The sequence below is a fragment of the Eptatretus burgeri genome, chromosome 10, assembly GCF_056783735.1.
Source record: "Eptatretus burgeri isolate ZD-2024b chromosome 10, Ebu_testis_v1, whole genome shotgun sequence".
NCBI classification, from domain to species: Eukaryota; Metazoa; Chordata; class Myxini; order Myxiniformes; family Myxinidae; genus Eptatretus; species Eptatretus burgeri.
This window is the reverse complement of record NC_140970.1, coordinates 59,755,240-59,778,168: the sequence shown is the minus strand read 5'-3', so window position 1 is coordinate 59,778,168 and position 22,929 is coordinate 59,755,240. Positions and strand designations below refer to the sequence as shown.

General features: G+C 43.4%; 1 protein-coding gene across 4 annotated transcripts in view; it reads left to right on the top strand.

Annotated features, from left to right (window-relative positions):
• The window catches only part of FBXW7 (F-box and WD repeat domain containing 7), a 597,271-nt gene that overhangs the window by 510,768 nt on the left and 63,574 nt on the right, over nucleotides 1–22,929 (top strand). For all 4 annotated transcript variants that reach the window (XM_085898585.1, XM_085898583.1, XM_085898582.1 and 1 more), the window contains one exon: nucleotides 4,359–4,540. In XM_085898585.1, coding sequence (XP_085754711.1) covers nucleotides 4,359–4,540 — 182 coding nt within the window. The remainder of the gene's footprint in view (nucleotides 1–4,358; nucleotides 4,541–22,929) is intronic.

The following is a 22,929-nucleotide window of genomic DNA, read 5'->3' as shown; positions in this document are numbered from 1 at the left end:
AGCTCTGCAGTTAATGTTAGGGTATTGGTTACTGTTTGAATTAAGCTTTTAAATTTACTGATTGGATGAATTAATGTACGAGCCTTGAAGTTAGTGCGTACGTTTGACTCATACGTTGGTACTAGATTTGACATGCATTTATTTCATTTACAGCCTTTTTTTATTAACTTCTCTGTTCCATTCCGTAGCATTGCCTGAATTTGAATGCTTTCCATTTTGGGATCATTGTTAGTGTGTAAATATGGTGAAAATTTGGATTTTTCTTTCCTCTCACCATGTGCTCTCGTCATACCTTTTCCCAACTCCTTACTTCTACATCCTTGGCTTGTTTCCCTCCTCTCCACACTCCACTCCCCTCTTTTATCTCTCTCATTATCCTTCCCTGCATTGGTTTTTCAATTTTAATTTCCCATTACAGGCCCACCCTTCCCTTTGATCATAAAGTGATGGCCTTAAAAGTGAAACAATCTGGCAGTGATTTTATATATGCATGTATATATATATATATATATATATATATATATATATACATACATACATACATACATACATACATACATACATACATACATACATACATACATACATACCTACATACATACACACACAAAAATACACACAGGTGCCTTTAAAGTCTGGAAACATAGGCGAATATACATTATAAATGGTTTACTGAAATCACATTAAAATACATGATAAGTTCAATGACATTACATGACATGTTCAATGTGTTGTTCCTCATGAGAAATGCACAGTTCAATGTGCTGTGCAAAATTTCAATGAACGCGGTGTATTAATGCAGCATTTCCATCAATCCCTGCACCTGCATCCGTGATGCGTTGCCTCAGATGATTTGTGTCTCTGATTTTCAGTGAATAAACCTGCGCCTTCAGAAGTAATCAAGGGGGTTCAGATCGAAACACGAACAAAGAACTTGCAGACGAGGCGGGCGTCAGCATTGGATCCGTTCATTCCATTGTGACTGACGATTTGGGCTTAAGGAGAATCTCAGCGAAGTTCGTGCCAAAGCTGCTAACGATCGAGCAGAAGCAACTCCATTTGGAGATCGCACAGGACATGCTGAAGACTGTGAACAGCGATCCCAACTTCTTCAACACAGTGATCACTGGCGATGAGACCATAGTAATCCGTCATTTTGTCAAAAACGAAAATCCGACGGCGCTCACTTGCACTTCCTCACTCATCGGCGGTCTGTCGGCGACTGACAGATTCTGCAGGCGGGAAAATATTCACGCATACGGATTAGGATCGCCTATGTACGTGCACCAAACCACACCTCCCTCGCTTCATTTGTTTACGCACGAAAAATTAAGGTTGGATACTTTTTGAACACACCTCGTATGTATGTATACACATATGTGTATATATATATATATATATATATATATATATATATATATATATATATAATTCTATATATATATTATATATATATTATTTATTTATATTATATATATATATATATTTATATATATATATATATATATATATATATATATATATATATATATGTTATATATTTATTTATATTATATATTTATTTATTTATTTATATATTATATATCTATACTTTATTAATTTATATATTATATATATTTATTTATTATATATATTTTATATATATATATATATATATATATATATATATATATATATATATATATATATATATATATATACATACATATATACACATACACATACGAGGTCAGTTTAAAAAGTAACGGGACTGAGCCTGCTGTGTGCTTCACTTACACAACTTGAATGAACGGGTTGCGTCAGTCTTTTGCAACATTCCAGCAATATATACGATTGGGGATGGTTGACTGCACACATTGTGTGATTTTTTTTACAGGTTGTGCTTTACACGTCTAGTCTGAGTCGTCGCGCTATGAGTCATGAGCAGAGAACCAATCTGAAGTTTCTTTCCAAGCTTGGCAAAACACCCTCCCGAATCCTTCGCAATGCTGCAGCGAGTCTACGGGGAAGAAACGATGTCACGTACACGTGCATTTGAATGGCACAAGAGGTTCAAAGAGGGACGTGAGGAGGTTGAAGACGATCCACTGTCTGGAAAACTTTTAACCAGCAGAACGGCGGACAACATCCAGCGTGTGAAGCAGATGTTGCGCTCATATCGTTGACTCGTGGTGCGGATGATGGCTGAGGAACTTTCCATAAACAAGGACGCTGTCTGGAGCATCATCACTGAAAAACTCGAAATGCGCAAGGTGTGCGCAAAGATGGTCCCCAAGCTGTTGTCTGAGGACCAGAAACAGCAAAGAGTCACTGTCTGTCAAGACATTATCGAGCACCTCGATGACGATCCAGACCTGCTCGGGAGAGTCATTACTAGCGTTTAATCGTGGATATTCGAATAAGATCCCGAGACTAAACAGCAGAGTCATCAGGAAATAAAAGTCCGGCATCACCAAGACCAAAGAAAGCAAGGACGTCGAAGTCGAAGGTCAAGGTGATGCTCATCGCATTTCTTGACATCAAGGTCATCGTCCACTTCGAGTTTCTACCACAGGGTCAAACAGTGAATCAATACGTGTGCAAGGAGATCCTCCCGCGCCTCATGCGAACAGTCTGGGACAAGAGGAGGGATCTGTGGGAGAACAACGCCTGGGTGCTTCACCATGACAATGTCCCTGCTCACAGTGCCCGAAGCATCCGACAGTTTCTGGCGGAGAGGAACGTGCCAACTTTGGAGCAACCCCCGTATTCACCAGACTTGACCCCTTGTGATTTTTTTTCCTATTCCCCAAGCTCAAGGGGGTAGTCAAGGGGACCCGATTTCCTGATGTGGAGGCCATCAAAAGGGCCGTGATGACGGAGTTCCAGAGGATTCCAGAAGAAGCCTTCCGGCGATGCATCGAAGTGTGGAAGAAGAGGATGGACAAGTGTGTGAGACTGGAGGGAAACTATATCCCTCCACATATATATATATATATATATATATATATATATATATATATATATATATATATATATATATATATATATATATATATATATATATAATGTAAGCTTTTGTTTCACCACCTGTATGTTACGTCTTCTGGAATTTGCATGCCTTTGTTCTCAATTAATTGTTTTGAAAACAGTTGCAGTTTCTCACGACAGACTTGATCGTGGGTATTCCACTTTGAACTTCCGGAATGTGTCCTCCATCATTATGGGGGGAAGGGGTAGGTTTAATAAATCTCCCTTGCTCTGCCATCGCATTGCTGTCCCTTTCCACATTAGTCTATCATATTCATATTTGTGCATCATCGGCCGCACATCAGGGGGCCGCACTTTAGGCCACCAGGGGCCGCGAGTCGCTCGCGGCCCGTACAATGGAGAACAGGATGCAATGCAGTCCATTTCACTGCACAAGTTCTCGTTCGGGCAAGGTACATGAAAGGCAATCCTGTAATGTTTTTGTAGACGAGGCGCTGCTACATCTTGTGTACTTGTAAAGGATCTCTTTTTTTTCCACTGCTTCTGGTGTTGTCCCTTTTTGGCAATACGAGTGGCAGCCTTATATTGTACTGAAATGGTTATTTGATATTATGGTGTTCTTCTTACCTAAGGCAGCTTGGCTGCTGAGTAGCTCTCATTTAGTTGGGGTGTGACTATGCCGCTGATGCTGTGCCCCTTTACCAGTGCACTGGTACTCATTTTGCTGACCTCGAAAGGATGACAGGCTTCGTCAACCCCACCTGGTGTTAATTCAGTGGAAAACGGGGCTCAAACTCAGGACTCCAAGATCCCAAGCCAGCCACCCTCACCATGAAGCCAACACCATGCTACATCATAGTCATGTTGCTGTGTTGGGTTTTCTGTAGCATTATGCAAATATGTGCCACACTAAGCTATGCTCCATTCACAAAGTCAATGGCAAGCAAAATAATATTCTCACAAAATATCCAAACCTCACCAAAATGTTTATATAATCGAGAGAACGTGTCGATGTGACTTGGCAGGAGTCGACCGAGTAAAGCAAAATGTTCCCTTTGCAGAGAGCCTGTGGTCTTGGAATTGCTTTCTGTAATTGCTTTATTGCAATGTTCTCCACTGAGTAGAAAACCATTTCCAGTGTGTCACTGTATGGTTTATCCTGTCTTCATTTCATCAGCTACCTCTTTTATTGCTGCACAATCAGCATCAACTGTTTTGTCTGTCAATGTGAACGTGTGAAAGTGAAAAGAGAAACCAGATGTTGTGCACACGTGTATCAATGATTCTTAAATGTTGATTATCCCAAATCAGGAAGGTTTGTCTACTTGTCTGCTCGGTCACTGATTATTTTCCCGTTCATCCATCCCCACTCCGTTGCTCTTCCCCAGTGTCTGCGCACACTTGTCGGACACACGGGTGGTGTTTGGTCATCACAGATGCGTGGGAATACCATCGTGAGTGGCTCGACAGATCGAACGCTCAAAGTTTGGAATGCGGACACAGGGCAGTGTGTCTACACACTGTATGGCCACACTTCTACCGTGCGCTGCATGCATCTGCACAGCAACAGGTAATTGTGCTTGTTTCTTTTGTTGTTGTTGTGGCCTTGCACCTGTGCATTTGAACGTGCTACCACAGTCTATATAATCAAACCTTTGAAATTGTTAAATATTTGTGGGTCAATAAAGTGTATTGTATACTTGAGTGCTTGTATGCTTGAGATGAATTTGATACATTGAGCACAGATGTAAAGTATTTGCAAGTCTTTCCCAGTATCGCATTTTTAATTAAAAGATTTATTTTTCATTACATATCCATTTATATATATTGGTGTAACTTGGGAGCATTTTTAAAACTACCTTTTGCACTTGTACTTATTGAAAGACATGATGTTTAAGTTGTGCAGGAAACTAATTTTGCAAGTTGAAGGTTAAGATAAGTTGCGATTTACTTCAGATGTGTTCGTCCTTGGGTATCTTTGAGCCTGTGGTTTTGGCATCCTTATTTGTTGAACAATGTGAATGGTTTGTTTTTGTGATTGTGCACCTGATGCATTGCAAACAATCCTTGTGAACAATAGCTTCCTGTGCCTAAGCTATGCTGGTTGGAGAAATGCACTTAACAAAATTGATGTGCTCCTCATGTGCACACACACAATCAGGTTTAAAATGCTTCCTGTCTTGTTTACCTGGACTGCACTTTCAATGCAATAGATGCTTGTTAATTAAGACAAATGGATTTATTCCACATCCGATTGATATGAATGATCTTCACCACGATTGTGCAATATTCAAATGATATTGTGAATTTATCGTTGTCATGATTACCTCCGTTACCGAATGTGGATGGATGGAGGTGATGTTTTCACCCGTCTGTCTGTCTCTGTCTGAGTCTGTGTTTGTTTGTTGGTATGTTTGTCTGTGAGCAGGATATCTCAAAAAGTTATTGATGGATTCAGACGAAACTTGGTTGACATGTTGGTCGTGTTCCAAAGCCAAATTAATTTGATTTTGGTTAAGATCCGGATCCGAGAATTTTTTAAAATTTTTCAGTGATTCTTCATAATTGAGAGATGGGGCCAAAAACTATGTACATACAGTATCTCACAAAAGTGAGTACACCCCTCACAAATATGTAAATAATTCAGTGTAACTTCTTATGCAGCTGTGCGAGAAGCAAAACCTTGGAGTTGATGACAGAGTAGACATTCTGCAATATGTATGCAGGCACAAAACTGCCATTCCATAAAAACAATGTGGCATATTACGAATATTTCTGAAAGAGGAGGCAACAAAAGTGAGTACACCCCTGCTATTGTCTGCACAAGAAGTAAGTCAAGCATGGTAAAACAGCTTCCATTTTCATCATTTTCTGCATATTTAAGTCAAAGAGTGCTCAAGGTACAAATATGCACCAAACAATACACACAATGTCCATGGAGCTGCAACCTCCCTGGTATGTTAAAAGTGAAGACTTGTACTCAATGCAGTAATTGTCTATCTGCTTGCTGAAGAAATAATTGCAAAGGAAATACTGTACCAATCGCCATTGACAAAGCAGCATGGCTCCTCATGGTAAAAAGCTCTCGAAAGATGTCAAAGATCGAATCGTTGCCCTACATAAAGATGGCCAAGGATACAAGAAGATCAGTGCTTCTTTGAAAGTAAGCCCCAACACCGTGGCCAAGGTCATCCAGAGGTTCTCCAAGAAGCGTACAACAATGAGTTGCGCTCGCCAGGGAAGACCAGCAAAGATGACTGCACGTACTGTTCACCAAGTTCAGAATCTAGTCCTCCAAGACAGACGACAAAGTGCCACCAAGATTTCTGAAGAGATTTCTACAGCTGCTGGCAAGTCTGTTAGTGCGCAAACCATACGTCGCACACTCCATCGTATCGGGTTGCATGGGTGTCGTCCAAGGCGTAAGCCTCTCCTAAAGCAGAGCCACAAGAAAGCTCGCAAACAGTTTGCTGAAGCACATCAATTCAAGCCCCTGGACTACTGGCAACATGTCCTCTGGTCTGATGAAACGAAGATCAATTTGTTTGGATCTGATGTAGTGCAGCGTGTCTGGCGGCGACCTGGGGAACAGTACCAAGACAAGTGCGTTATCCCTGATGTCAAGCATGGTGGTTCTAGTGTCATGGTTTGGGGATGCATGAGTGCTGCCGGTACTGGAGAGCTCAAGTTCATCGAGGGAAACATGGATTCTACGATGTACTGTGACATCCTGAAGGAGAAGATGTTACCCTCCCTGCGAAAACTTGGTAGAGGAGCTGTATTTCAGCACGAAAACGATCGGAAGCATCGTTCCAAGCAGACAACTGCCTTTCTGAAGAAGTCGAAGGTCAATGTGTTGGAGTGGCCAAGCATGTCACCTGCTCTAAACCCAATAGAACACCAGTGGGGCATCCTGAAATGTAAGGTTGAGGGACGAAAGGTGTCCAACATCACGCAACTTCGAGAAGTCATTGCCGAGAAGTGGAACAGGATCCCAGCAAAGACATGTGGAACACTGGTCAACTCCATACCGAGTCGAATAGCTGCTGTGCTCAAAAACAATGGTGGACATACAAAATACTGAAAACAATAACGCTTCAATGTGAGAAAGTACATAGGGTGTACTCACTTTTGTTGCCTCCCCCCCCCCCTTTTCACACAGTTATACCCAGTATGCCACATTGTTTCCACAGAATAAATGTTTTGGGCCTGTACATGTATGACAGAATGTCTACTCTATCATTTCTTTGAGTCTTGTGTTAATAATACATCTAAGTAAAAAGTTACAACAAAATATGTACATTTTTGTAAAGGGTGTACTCACTTTTGTGAGATACTGTACATTGGGAGTATGCACCACAGCACGTCACTGCGTCCACTTTCTGCCAGTACTCCAGGCGCCTCCATCTGCCCATCCTTCAGGCAGATGCCTAGCCCATCCCCATCTCTTAGGGATAGGACATTCCAGGATCCCACCTGAAGGGGACTGCCTCAGGTTAACCCGAGGAGACTGCCGTCTGGTGTACGACACATCAGCACCACCCCGACGCACACTACAGTGTGCTTTTTTTGGAGTGAAGTGTTTTGTGGTGACCGGAGTGCAAATCCCGCCACCAACAGATATACAGTATAGCACGATATTTCACAACGTTATGGATGGGTTATGATGGGATGGATGCGGTAGGTGACAAGAACAAGGCGATTAGATAGACAACAGATAAGTGGCAGACAAGACAGAACTACCCCGGCTGAACACAGCCAGAACTGATGCAGAGAGTTAGCCCAGGTGCATCCTCACTGTTGATCATCAGACCCAAGAGGAAAGATCAAAGTGGGATCGCTTGGCCCACCGGGGTGATTGGTGCCCAGTGGTGAGTGTGTTGGAGGGGGGTGAGACATCATGGTGTGAGATGGAGGCCAGAGTTAATAAAAGCATGTGCCACTGGGGGTAAGGAGGAGAAACCCAGGATTGACCTCACTAAAGGCTGAGCCTGGAGTCTGCGGAGCTGCCACACCTCCACTCACTTCATCATTCTTTCTAATTGGCTACAAAGTGTTACTTATTCATGTTTCCCTTCCCGTGCAATGCTGGATAAATCTACGAGTATATTAATATACATACATACGGTATATAACCATTGGGGCATGCTTGCAAACTGCAAGCAACCAGTCATTTACAGTATTTTACACCGTGTGTGTGTGTGTGTGTGTGTGTGTGTGTGTGTGTGTGTGTGTGTGTGTGTGTGTGTGTGTGTGTGTGTGTGTGTGTGTGTGTGTGTGTGTGTGTCAGTGTCAGTGTCAGTCACTGTGTCTCCTCCATAACTCCAAAACCATAAAACAGCAGCCTTAAAACTGCATGCATACGAAGGGAACTCCAAGGAAGTGCATGAGTGAAAATTGGGCGTTTTGCTAAATTCAAACACCCCTTTTACAGATATAATTAACGACCTTTTTTAATAATATCCTTTATCAGGCACCATCCTCGGCCACCTCGTTCTCTGGGGTCTTAAGGTGTATCCTGGGTTACCTCACTGGGGTATGAAGCCACCATGTGTTTTGGGCCTGCTCAACCACTCCTTGACCTGGAACAGGCTGCAACAATTTCTTCACAATCCTGTTGTTTTTTTCTTCACTTTCCTCACTCATATTATTGAATGCCTGTTCATCATTGCTACGAATTGCTGTATACACCGCTTTTGTAAGTGCTGTCGTTTTCAAATTAGTAGCTTCGAGCGATTTCATGCATTATATGATGTAATTTTCCACTATGTGCTCTCACAAACTAAAGTATATCGTCGAAATATTTTGGATTTTTTCCTGACTAAATAAGTGTTGAAATCTTGAGAGAAATCTGATAATCTATAGAAATAGCAAGTCTTGTAACTAAGCCTATGTACCTATTTACTTTAGAAAGCAAGGCTATGGTTCCTCCTTCATATATACACAAGAAAATGTGAAATTTCCAAAGTATTAAACTTATCTTTTTCTACTGTTTGGAGAATTATGTTGATAGAACAAAAAATTTAGAAACGTGCCAAAATTAACGAGCTTCATTGAGTCCCCTGGACTCTGTATAGAATTGATTGATGAATTTTGTGTGGACAGTGGCATGAAAACGGGAAAGCAGGGGGGGGGAAACACCTCAATGGATAGGTTATGAGCTGTAGTTGTGCACCTTGACACTGGTTTTTTGACAGACTTGAAGATGCGAGGAAAACACGGTATTTTTAATCGCGCTAATATATTATATTGTGAGACGCCAACCATGATGACGCTGCTTATAAATCCTTGTCTTTCATTACCCTCATAACCCATTCCTTATTATTGTTTAATACACGTTTAAACCTTTAGCCCCTTTTTTCTGTGTTCCCATAACGGCCTTTAACAACAAGAACGATAGCTTCATGGTCCTAGGGGATTCATATGTTCAAAAGAACATACCCTTATATTTGAGGTATATGATTTAATGCATTCACTGCTAGACTTCGTGCCCTGTCCCCCAGAGGGACTGCCTGTCCATAGCATCTGCCAGATCTTTGTCTATATTTCCGGAGGTTTGATGAGGTGCTCTCCAGGGAATCAAAGCAAATCTGGTGAAAAACGGACGTTTAAAAATAAAGTTATAACGTTTGCACGGACCATGAACCGATGTGCCACATGGCGCGTGCACAGACGAGTAGGCAACATGGTGGATAATCTGCAATGTTTATTTCACAGGCCATTAATCTTTGCGATGTCTCCAGTGCCACACGCTTTTATTTGACCCCCCCCCCCCAAATTGGTATTTGCTCTCTCCTCCGAAACTACACACACGATTTTGATGAAATTGTATGTTTTGCGTATTTTGTTATCATGATTTGTGTCAGGGGCTGTAGAACTATTTATAAAGCTGTATTTGTGTTCATAACAGTTTGTGTAAGTATTTGCGTAAGTTTATTGAAAGAAGCGGGGAAGGGCCTTCTGTTAAGTTTGGCGTTTAAGTCAGCTGGGACCTTGGGAGTATGAGGATAAAAAAGGGTATAAATAGAGAACGAAGGAGAAAGGAAGAGGTATTCATAAAATGTGATGGTTGCTCATTGTGGACCATACCAATAACAGGGGAAGCAGAGGGTTCTTACTGTTGCAGGAAGTGAGAGGAAATGGCCCAGTTGAGGATAGTTATGATAAGGTTGAAGGAACAGATAGATAATTTGCAGCAAGTAGCAGAATGTAAGAAATTTGTAGATAAGAGTTGGTTGCGGTTGTGGAGTGAGGTTGCTGAGGATATTGGAAGTGGGGACGGTGCAACGGGAGCAGGCAGTGGTGACAGTGCAGTGGGAGCAGGCAGTGGTATAGGTGCAGTGGGGGCAGGCAGTCGTAAAGATGCAGCGGGGGCAGGCAGTGGTAGAGGTGCAGCAGGGGCAGGCAGTGGTAGAGGTGCAGCAGGGGCAGGCAGTGGTAGAGGTGCAGCGGGGGCAGGCAGTGGTAGAGGTGCAGCGGGGGCAGGCAGTGGTAGAGGTGCAGCGGGGGCAGGCAGTGGTAGAGGTGCAGCGGGGGCAGGCAGTGGTAGAGGTGCAGTGGGGGCAGGCAGTGGTTGAGGTGCAGTGGGGGCAGGCAGTGGTGACAGTACAGCAATATAAATTTGTATAAAGGAGGTATGGGAAACAGTTTTTGTGGGTGATGAAACAATTAAATATGTAGATTGTTCATTCTGCACGAAGGATCGCAGACATAGAATTATGTGCAGTTTTGAAGGAGCAGGAGTTAGGGACATTGAAATTCATGGTATGAAGAAGTTGGTTGTGGTACACCAAGGAGCGAATGATTTTAGCAAAGTTTACTCAGAGGTTTTGAAAAATAGATGCAGATATTGGGTAAGTGGCTGAAATCAAAGGGTTGTGAGGTCATGTTTTCTGGTATTCTCCCAAGATTAGGAAACGATATAGAAATTATGAGCAGAGTGATAGATGTCAACCATTGTCTGGAAGAATGGTGTTAGGAGGAAGGTTTTACATTTCAGAAGCAGTGGGAAACATTTCAGGGACAAAGGGGGTGTTTCTGGAATGATGGCCATATGTTAAATAAAAAAGGGGTAGCAAGGTTTGCAGTGGGAATTGAGGAAGGAATTCTGGCTTTTTTAGGTCAGAGGAGGGTGGGAAGCTATTAAGGAAGGAATGGATGATGTATTTGTGACGAGTAAGGCCAGGCAAGAAAATTGAATTTCAGAAAGGGAAAAGTTAAATGTATTCTATACCAATGCCAGAAGTTTAAATAATATGATGGAAGAGCTTGAAGCCAAAGTAGAGAGCATAGAGTACGATATAGTTGCAGTGAGTGAGACATGATTTGAGGAGGAGATTAACGGGAGGACAGGATGAGAAGGCTACAAGGTGTATCGGTGTGATAGGAAGGAGAGAATTGGAGGAGGAGTAGCAATCTGGGTAAAGGACAGCATTGCATCAAGAGAAAGGGGTGACATTAAGGAGGGAATTAATGTCGAGGATTCTGTATGGATTTGAGATTAGAGATTGTAAAAACAGTAAGATACTGGAAGGATGCTTTTATAGGGCTCTGGGTTTGAAGGAAGAGGAGGAAGGAGTACATGAAGAATTCAAAAGGGCATGTGGAAAGGGAAAAGTGTTGATTTTGGGGGATTTTAATTTGCCATGGATAGATTGGGTCCAGGAACAGGAAAAGGGCAGAGCAGATGAGGGTTTCCTAGTTTTGGTCCAGGATTGCTTTTTAACCCAGTTTGTAGATCAGCCCACGATGGGGAGTGCAGTGTTGGACCTCCTTTTAAGTAACAATCCCAATATGGTGGAGGAGGTGGAGGTCGGGGAGCATTTAGGAGCAAGTGACCATAACATTGTGTTTGCAAAGACTGTTAAGGGTTAGAGTTCAGGATAGTAGGGAAAGGCTATTGCATTTCAGGAAGGCAAATCTTGAGGGTATGAGGAGAGAGTTGAGTGATGTTGATTGGGAGAAGCTAACAACAGGACAATCAGCATCATAGAAATGGGAAACCTTCAAGGACCAAATGTGTAGAGTGCAGAGTAAGTACATTCCAACAACATTCATCACCTGTGATGGGCCAAGTTGTATCGACCACATCAAAATCTGCGCTCATTAAAGTGATCTACGGGGGGGGGGGGTTTGTTCCCCCCAGAATAGGGATTTACTCTCTTCTCCAAAACTATACGCACAGTTTTGATGAACCTTGACCACAACATTCTTTACCCATGATGTACCAAAGTTTATCAACCGCATCAAAATCTGCACTCATTAGGGGGGTCTACGGGGGGGGGGGTTGACCCCCCCCCCCAAAAAATAGGTATTTGCTCTCTCCTTCAAAACTACACACACAATTTTGATGAAAATTGACCACAACCTGCATCACCCATGATGTATCAATGTGTATCGACCGCATCAAAATCAGCGCTCATTGAATGGAGTTTACAGGGGACGGGGGGGGGGATTAACCCCCCTTCAAAATGGGTACTCGCTCTCTTCTCCGAACTACACACAGAATTTCAATGAAACTTGACCACAACCTTCATCACCCTTGATGAACCAAAGTCTACTGTATATGGCATTAAAAATGTAGGGATCGAAGAGGGTCTGCGGGGGGATTGAGTGACTGTTGCTCCTGATCCAGGTGAGCTTCAGGACAGGTGGTCCTATTGTTTTTTAACCGCTGTGGGTGCAGTGAAGACCGGCTTTAAAGTTAAAGGTATCCTTTATGAAATACAGGCACAGCCTGTCCAGCCGATCCTGATCAGCCATTGAATTGGAGTGCTTGCTTGAGTGCTTAAGCCACTTGCCGAGCACCGTACAGTTCGTGTCCCAATCAAGATGTACAGTCGGCAGTTGCTACAAGGTAGAGGTACAGTACATGATTTACAAAGGTTATATGGTATCTCTTTGTGAGTTTCAAAGCAAAATATTTTGATAACACCTGATTTTCAAGCCATTTTCCGTGTTAACGCTCATTCTGCGCGACAAAATGTCCCCTTCTACCGGCATCTAAATTACAGACAAATGTTTTTTTTCCACCAATCATGACGATTGCCAGCTGTTTATAAAGATTAATGTTGATGCACATCTCCCTGAAATGTCTATAATGTATCGTTGTTTTTATAATTTGTTTATTGAAATTACACCAAAACAAAGATGAAAGTTACTCAAGGTTTTTGGGTTGTCTGCAGTGCAAACTGTAGATGGTAATCACACGAATTCTAATCAGCCAATTCCTGTAGACTTGCCAATATTGGCCAAGCACTAATACTCTGTGTGGGTGCGTGCGTTCGTTCCTTCGTTCATTCATTCTCATAAAGCATAACACTTTCTCTCCGCTAACTCCTCTCTATCTCTATCTCTATCTCTATCTCTATCTCTATCTCTATCTCTATCTCTATCTCTATCTCTATCTCTATCTCTATCTCTATCTCTATCTCTATCTCTATCTCTATCTCTATCTCTATCTCTATCTCTATCTCTCTCTCTCTCTCTCTCTCTCTCTCTCTCTCTCTCTCTCTCTCTCTCTCTCTCTCTCTCTCTCTCTCTCTCTCTCTCTCTCTCTCTCTCTCTCTCTCTCTCTCTCTCTCTCTCTCTCTCTCTCTCTCTCTCTCTCTCTCTCTCTCTCTCTCTCTCTCTCTCTCTCTCTCTCTCTCTCTCTCTCTCTCTCTCTCTCTCTCTCTCTCTCTCTCTCTCTCTCCGGGTGGTGTTTGTCCATGGATGGGAAGTTGTCTCTGGACGTGTCTGAGCGGTGTTTGTTGCCGGGCAGTGTTTGTCTCCGGACATGTCTGGGTGGTGTTTGTCTCCGGGTGGGTGGGGATGGAGGGGGAGCGAGGTGGGGGTGGAGGGGGGAGCGAGGTGGGGTGGGGATGGAGGGGGAGCGAGGTGGGTGGGGATGGTGGGGAGTGCAAAGCCTTACCACACATCACTATACACTCCAGGATGGAGGGAAGTGGGGAGGGGAAGCGGGTGTTCTGGACTTGTGCTTAGTAGGGAGCCTTGAGGGGGAAAGGGGGGGGGGAGGTATTCTCAAATTGCATTTGGTAGGGGGACTTGAGAGAAAGCAGGGGGGAAGGGGGAGTATGGTTCCCTTCTGCCAGCATTAGTACAGGATTGAGCAAAATGGGGTACATTAAAACAGCACGTTCAAACGGGCTATACTAAATACCGCCTGGAGACGTCGATGGAGGGGAATGGGCTTTGGGAGGAGGTAAGCATGAGGGGAAGGGCATTTTCCTTCAATCGTTGAAAAAGCTACGCCAGTGTTTGTTCCTTTATTTAATTTCTGCACATGCAAGAAGCTCGAAAATCTCTTGATCTGAGCCAAATTTCATTTATACTGCATCAGTTCTGACTGCTAAAAAAAAGTGTTCATTTGGCCAATTCGTATATTCTTTGGCACCCCTTCCTCTCCTCGACCTCGGGAGAACTGTATGATGATGAAGCGGTTTGGGAGGAGGTTAGCTTGAGGAGAGGGGAATGAAAGGCAGCATGAGGGGAGTGGAAGGCAGCATGCAATTTGACATTTGCACGTAGTACATGCTTGGGAGCCTCGTTGGTATGCATTTCTGTCTGCACTGTCACTGATGACTCGCCAGCAAGCGATGAAACCGGTCCGGCAGCTGAGGCGGTGTGTTGCATTTGGATTCTCATGTGTGTACTATTCCTGAATGTCATTACAGCTGTGGAGGAACTCTGGGAAGGGTTTGTAACAGCAAAAGGCTTACCTTGGTAGCCTTTCTTGGTTGCTTTATGCAGCTTCTTCAGCTGCAAGAGCATGGGAGGAGTCGATTTATTTATATAATTCCAGCCACCTGGGTTCATTGATTAGTTGAGAGCTAATTGGTTCTTCCCTCCATTCACAGGTGAGAGTTGTGAGTGGGTCTTTGGTTAGGTGTGCGCGTGCGTGTGCGTGCGTGTGTGTGTGTTTGTTTATATATGTGATATATATATATATATATATATATATATATATATATATATATATATATATATATATATATATATATGTGTATATATATATGTATATATATATATATCTATATATATATATCTATATATATATATATATATATATATATATATATATATATATATATATATATAACATATATTGTTGTAGATTTCCGCCCACCGGCGTGCGAAGGACCGCGTTTAACCAATAGTGGCCGCTTAGCCCACCGAATGGACAATCTAGTCGCGGCTTTCCGGATCAACGCCGAAAACCAGCCGCGGGTGTGTTTTGGGTGCACACCACAGCCTAGTAAATATTCTACCCGCGCTACAGGGTCAATCACCGAATTGTCGCTATACTGTACCTAATTAATCGCGTGGGCAGACTACCGAGAGGCTGTACCTCAACGGGGCCGCTTGGAAACAAGCCGTTTAAGCAGCTCGCTTCGTTTTGGGATAACCGAGCATGGTATTTATCGCGCAGCCCCGTTGCACCCGATCACTTTATCGGCTATTGAAAAACCAACTCTATTTCGAGTGCAGAACGGCAGTTCAATTAGGGAAAAGGACGCAACAAACGGGTTAACATTTAAACAAGCACATTTATTGAATAAAGTACATGTAAACAGTGATGCAGTCATGCAGGTATGCAATTATGCAAGGCCAAACCACGCACGCAAGTATACAACCAACAAAAGCAATGCAAAAAAGCTACTACCGTCTATGTATTATGTACACACTTAACATTTCTACTTAAAGACATGGTGCCACAACGTTCATTCAAAAGCAACAAAGAAAAAACCCCATTAAAGACAAGGGAGTAGACTGGACCTCTTGGGTCTTTATTCCACGGAGCTGTGATGACCGCAGAGGCTCCGTGAGGCCTGGCTGGTTACCTTCACCTTTGAGGTGCCTCGCTGGGGCGACCCGCGACATCCCGTCCCCACGGCAGCTGTCGTGACCGCGGTCCGGCCCAGGCCCCGTCCGACGGCCTGGTGATTCGGGCCCAGCCGGCAACGCCTCAGAGGAACGAACGGGTCTTCTGCTCTTTCAGAGTTGATGCTCTCTTTAAGAGCCCATCCGTCCCTCAGCGCTGCTCGGACTGTCCCGAAGCCCGATCACCTCGGACCGTTCGATGCTGGCTGGCGACCTCTCTCCGTTTATTCCCACATCCCACATGAACGCGCAGTTCTGCGTGGCACGGCTGGCCTGCTGTGCTCCCAACTCCGTCTCTTCGGCGAACCCAGACTTCCACTGCCCTCCACTGGACTCAAACTTCGCTCTTCACACCGCTCCAAACCCCGACCGACTGCCTGAACTGGCGCTCTGCGCGCCTTTTTATAGGGTTCATGAGGCGAGGTTTGATCTCCGCTCTTTCCCCTCTGACCCCCACTGGCTCCGCCCCTCTTGATCTGATCCGAATTCCGAGGCGAAGCTTGGAGCGAGCGGACGTGGTAGAGATCATAGACGCTGAAGGGAGAGCGGACGTGGTAGAAATCACCATCGCTGGCAACAAGGAAACCCGCGCGTTTGTTTGCAGCGATCTTGCTGTGGCCGGCGCAAAGATGGCGGCGCCCGCGGAGTTGAAGGTGAAGTGATGTTGTTTCGTTGTTGGGTATTGGGGGAGATGCGGTTTAGGAGATGGTGGTTGGCGTTGTGGAGAAGGTGGTTGTGGTTGGCGTCGTGGAGAAGATGGTTGTGAGGGCGGTTGTGGAGGAGGCGGTTGTTGTGGTTGAAATGCGGTTGGCGTTATGGAGAAGGTGATTGTGGTTGGCATTGTGGAGCGGTTGGTCAGAGTGATGTCTGTGGTGGAGGTGGTTATTGTGAAGCGGTTGGTCAGAGCGATGTTGGTGGTGGAGGTGGTTGTTGTGAAGCGGTTGGTCAGAGCGATGTTGGTGTTGGAGGTGATTGTTGTGAAGCGGTTGGTCAGAGCGATGTTGGTGGTGGAGGTGGTTGTTGTGAAGCGGTTGGTCCAAAATAACGATAGCAAGAGAATAACGGCGAACTCAAAGATCACAGCCCGGCACACGAATAATTTCCCGTTAAACATCGGTGGGGAAATCTATCTGAACACAGACTTATCGACATAACTGATCTAAGGACCTATTTGGTGCTCTGCGAATTTCCACAGCTGTAACAATATATATATATATATATATATATATATATATATATATATATATATATATATATATATATATATATGTTACGTTTGAGAGGGGGGTATGCATTCAAAGGGTAATTAGGATGTTTAATTAGGTATGCCATACTGTTCGAGTGTACCAGGATCTCGATGTAATAAGTAGCAATTCAGTGGTGATAAGTTGTCTAGTAAATGTCCATTTCTTCAAGGGGGAAATGATAATTGTCACGTAATTAGATAGGGATATGGGATAGGGTAAGTGTGTCTGCGTAAACCCCTTTTAGTATTCTCTGGAGGCTTGCCGTGACGTCACAGGACAGTGCTGCGGATGGCTCCGCCCCGTGATCACGATTGGCGGAAGGCGACGGCGCAGGGCCAATAAAACGGCTCGATTGGAAGTGACGAGGACGGGAGGATAAAAAGGCTCTGTTCGGGGAAAAGGTGAAGAGGAAGAAGATCGGGACAGAAAAACTGTTCTTGTGGAGGTTGTTGTGCTGGGAGCGTGCGGTGTTGTTGCGCTGATTCGATCCTGTTTTTCATCGTGTCTCGAGGCCTTCCTGTGCCTCGTGCCTCACCTTGGTTGGCTCTGGGGTTCTGCTGGCTCTGAGTACGGGGTCAAACGGCGGGCGGACCTGCCTCCCTCTCCTGCTCGCAACTTGGCGCCAGAACTGGTTCCCTGGCGGCTGTGAGCGGACTTGGGCCAGGACCAGGAGGTCGACAGCACCACGGTGTCTCCTGCACCAGACGAGCGCAACGCCAGCTCGTCCGACGCCAATCCAGGGACTGTTGTGTCCACACCACGGGCCAGCCTGACCACCAGGACCAGCTACGTGGTGTGTGTGTGTGTGTGTGTGTGTGTGTGTGTGTGTGTGTGTGTGTGTGTGTGTGTGTGTGTGTGTGTGTGTGTGTGTGTGTGTGTGTGTGTGTGTGTGTGTGTGTGTGTGTACCTGGTGCCTTCGAGGGTTTGAGATTTGTATATTCATTGGAATTGTCTGTGTTTTCCCCACGCCCGAACCCACACCACCATCCCGTCGAATCGCCCCGGATCGCTCTTCTTGCCGAGTCTTGTTATTTCTGGTTAGAGAAATAAACATCATCAACTCAGTGAAAAGCGACTCGTGCCACCTTCCTCTTCCCGTTTGCGGTAGAGCGATTAGAACCGCCATCTTTGGGTTGTCGAGGATAAACCGCCTCCATCGTTTCGGCTCATTCTACGTTAGCGGGACTGTTCAAGTCCCGTGAACGTCACAATATATATATATATATATATATATATATATATATATATATATATATATATATATATATATATATATATATATATATATATATATATACATATATACAGTATATATATATATACACATATATACTGTATATATGTATATATATGTATATTATTCATCTATTATGATTATTATTGTTGTGAAAAGTAATTGCCTTGTTTTTTTATTGGATTATTTGATGGTGATGTCAAGTCGGGATCTATGTGGAGGTCATACTGCTTTGTGCATTGAAATGACAAAAAATATTACTTTTGTTGACATCTAACTTTCTTTCACTTGAGCTAGTTTTTCCCTTCTTTGACTTGTGTTCATTTAACGATGCACATCCACTAAAGAGGAATAAATACTTGTGATGAGCCCATTGTCCATTTGCAAATGTTGTTCTGAAGTTTTGTGGCACCGGTATGAAATCTGTCACACATCTGACCAAAATGTGTAAACGAGATTCCTGGTCTCAAAATTTACTTGATATCACCTTGGCATCTGTGGTTCACAAGCCTACAGTTCCTCGTGGAGCAAGTTTTGGTTGAGTGTGTCATCCAAACACTTTGAGAAGCTGTGAGCAATCATTAGGTTGTGCATTCACCAGTGAACGGAGGTGGATGTCGTTATTTTACCTTCATTTTACTTCGTTCACCCTGCCTTTGAGCATTGTCTTGGTGAAATTAATGTAGATTTTATGATTTTACTGTAAACGTCGGTTGACGTCATGTAATACAATTGGTGATAGTGTCCCTGGTGTACAAGTATTCAAATGGTGAAGATCTTTGTCCACAAGGATTTTTAACCTTGGGTTGAGCAGAAATGCATCACCACCTCACCATCACCACAGCAACGCCTCAGCCACACTTTCGTGCTTGCATCACCATAGCAACTGGATGCAGCCTACGGCAGGGCCTTTGGGAACATATCATCACCCATGGAGACCGAATATAATAGACCTGCCTCCCATGAGGCCAAATGAGTGGTGATTTCAGCCACTGTCACTAGAATACTACAATTGTGAGGTGAAAGGATTTGTGGTTCAGTAAAAAGAGATGGAATTGAACCCTGAGTATTTCTTAAATCCCATCACACATCCACTTAACACAATTTTATCACCTCTTCCTGCTCAGGAAATTGTTGCCTGTTGGTCTGAGGGTGATTGGTTTACTGTCACCGAAGCTTCTTGTGGTTTTCCGAGCAATTAAGCCACATTTTCCTGAGAATGAAAGTGACCTTAAATGTCAGTGTCTTTTTCTTGTTGACAACCCAGTTACCAAAGCGGAACCTCTGTCAAACTGAGACCCTGCATCACAACATGAGCTCGGAATTGTTAACTCCGATGTGCTATCCATGAAAGTCTCAGCTCTGTTCTGGTCATCTATCCACAGAGACTCTCACCTTAACACCACTTGTGGAAGGTGGCAACACTTCCATTCAGTTGAAGACTACCTGCAGATGTGCTTTCAATCACGTCATCAGAGATTTTAGTTTTTTTTGTAAGATTACAAGCGAGTAAGGTAATACTGTTCATCTCTTGTAAAAAATGAAGTAGTTAACATAATAATGCAACAGGCTTACCGGATATAGTTTATATAATGTCCATGGCCTTAGCAGTATTGTTTCCTTCGCTTTCATACCTTCATGACAGTTGTTACAAGATTTAACTTTGTGTTGAGGATCCAGAATAAGTGAGGCTCCTTTGTGGTCGGAGACGGTGTTCACATTTCCTCACCACATCCCTTGACTCACCTGCAACCCCCACCAAATTAGCCAATTCGTTTATGACTAAGAAAACCATAAAATAAAACGTAGCTAAGTGATTGAGCACCGCATGCAATCTGCAACGAAGTTTATAAGATAAGCACCAAAAACAAAATCTCATTTTGATTCCAAACGGGAGAGATAACTTGAAGAGACTGTGTTCGATGTGGTGGTTTAACTGCACTGAAATGAAATATTTTGCTTATTTTCTCATTCCCCACACCAACCAACCTACCAAGAAGAGCATCAACAACTTGTGTCCAAATTATAATCGGGACACGTCTGTCATGATGATTTGTGTTGTTTGAGAGTTGAGCTAACTTTTGGTGCTGGCCTGTGGCGATGCCTCTTTGAAGTGCCTGACTCACAGATAGATCTCACAAATCAGAGCACAGCTAAACTGGATGAGGTAAACAGATCCTATAGAGAAAGTGAAAAGAAAAGGACATGAAGATTTGGAAGATTGACACGCATAACACGAAACTACAACATACAATTTGTCCTTTAGCTAATCTAAAATTCACAAAACTATTTCACAGCTGTTGTGAAAGCACACGAAAGTTACAACACAAACTAAATGAGATAAACAAGAAGAGAGTTTCATTCTTCTCATGTGAATGTATTGCTGGGTGATTTAAACTTTATTTTCCTAGAAACTAACGATTAAAATTAAAAATAGCAGCAGTGCCCCTGCGCCCACCTGGGAGAAACAGGGAACCACTTGGAGGCGTGGATGACCCACAAAATATGTAAATTAGCCGATGCTTTCAACAAACCTGTGAAAGTACCATGCAGTGATTATTCTGACCAGATTACATCTAAATTGGGTGAATACATTTTGAGAAGTCAAAAGTAGCGATCCCGGAATCGTAATGACCTTTGACCTTTAAATTGACCGACTCGATATGCAATTTGTTTTTCCCATGGGATTTGCAACGCATCAGGAGGCCTTGGTCCTCAGAAGTTTTCCAAAGTTTGGTTAAAATTGAACTATTGGTTTTAGCATCATGGTTGATGAAGGTTGTGGTCAAGTTTCATTGAAATAGTGTGTGTAGTTTCAAAGAAGATCCGAGTGTTTACATACTGACTCACTGACTGACTGATGGACACCGCACGATGCTCTTACCTCACCTGAACAATTTTTGTTCCAAGTGAGCTAAAAATGGCTCAGTAGAATTTCTGCATCAGTGCTGAGATCCCCGGTTGAAATTGTATCTTCCTGCACAAGGACTAGCCCAGATTTTCTTGTCGTAGCTCTGAAGTAGTTTGCACATTAAGAGGTTCCATGCGTTGTGTAAAAACATGTCCACAATGCTGTTGATTGTGAGTACACCGGTACACATGCTAATTTACCTGTTATCTCTCATGTGCAGGTACATTAATGTTCCATGGAGCCTGGCACAAGATGAATGGAAAATGCTCTTCCATCCTCGCACTTAATTATGCTTTTTAAAACATATTTCCGTAGTGAAGGGCATTTTTAAATGACATATTTTGTGAAACCCCGGACCTTGACCCATTCGCCTTCCACCATAAGGAAAGGTCTCACTTGCTGTTATTGCATGGTGTACTATGCTTGGTTCTTTTGACATGAGATTGCATGTGATGCTAGGGCAGTACTCCATTGAGTTATGTACAAAGGCCTCATAGGTTTTGAGCCGTTCTAAATTATCAAGGAATGATTTGGCTCGACGGAGGATGCCCAGTCTGTGGCTGTCTTTGGAGACCAGCTTTGTGATGCAATTGTCCCAGAGAGGCCATTGGCTAATGGTGAGACCTCCAAGTTCAAGAGACTGAACCTCTTCCAGTGGCTGACCTTAGAAATCGATGTGGGTTTGTTGGACGATCTTTCCGTAGCAATGAGGTGAGACAGTGAGATTTGCCAAGATTGAAAGACATGGTACATTTGTCAGACTAGCATCAAATCGATTTCAGATCAGCAGAGAGATGCACCTGTTTTGAACCGGTCAGTGAGATGGGGATGCTGTATGGCACAATGTGGAGTCATATGCGAAAAGGAAGAGAAGGTTTTCTCGAGCCTCAGATAAGTCATTTGTGTAGATGAGGAAGAAAAATGGACCTTTGACACTTCTTGAAGGCACGCTATCCTCTATTTGGGGAGGAGAAGAGAAGGATGCATTTTAATAGCAACGTGTGGACTGCGCAAGTGAAGAAGTCAGAAACCCAAGTATCAAGCAGCCTCTTCTGTGCCACAGGCAACGATATTTTTTTTGTTACTTACGAAATCTTTAGATTTCTTAAGTATACTGATCACTTCCGTCCTCTGTTTGTGTGTTTGTGGGTTTGTTTGTTTGTTTGTAGGCACGATAACTCGAGAACGGAAGAAGCTACCAATGTCAAATTACATCACGTGATTCAGGAGGGTGATGGTTAGCGCTGATTAGATTTTGGTCAAAATCGGTCAAAGGTCAAGGTCACAGTGAGGTCAAACATCCAAAAATAAGTTATAACTCGAGAACAGAAGAAGCTACCAATGTCAAATTACACCACATGATTCAGGAGGGTGATGGCTTGCGCTGATTAGATTTTGGTCAAAATTGGTCAAAGGCCAAAGTCACAGTGAGGTCAAACATTCGATTTTTGATGGTTTGGTACAGAATCATCGTAGAAACTTCTGGTTTGCTTCGCTACCTTCTCCAGAGACAGCTTTTATTAGACAAGGTCAGAGGTGAAGTTGATGATTTCGTAAGTACCAGTCTATGACTGCTTGTTACTTACGAAATCTAAAGATTTCGTAAGTATATTGATGACTTCCGTCCTCTGTTTGTGTGTTTGTGGGTTTGTTTGTTTGTTTGTAGGCACGATAACTCGAGAATG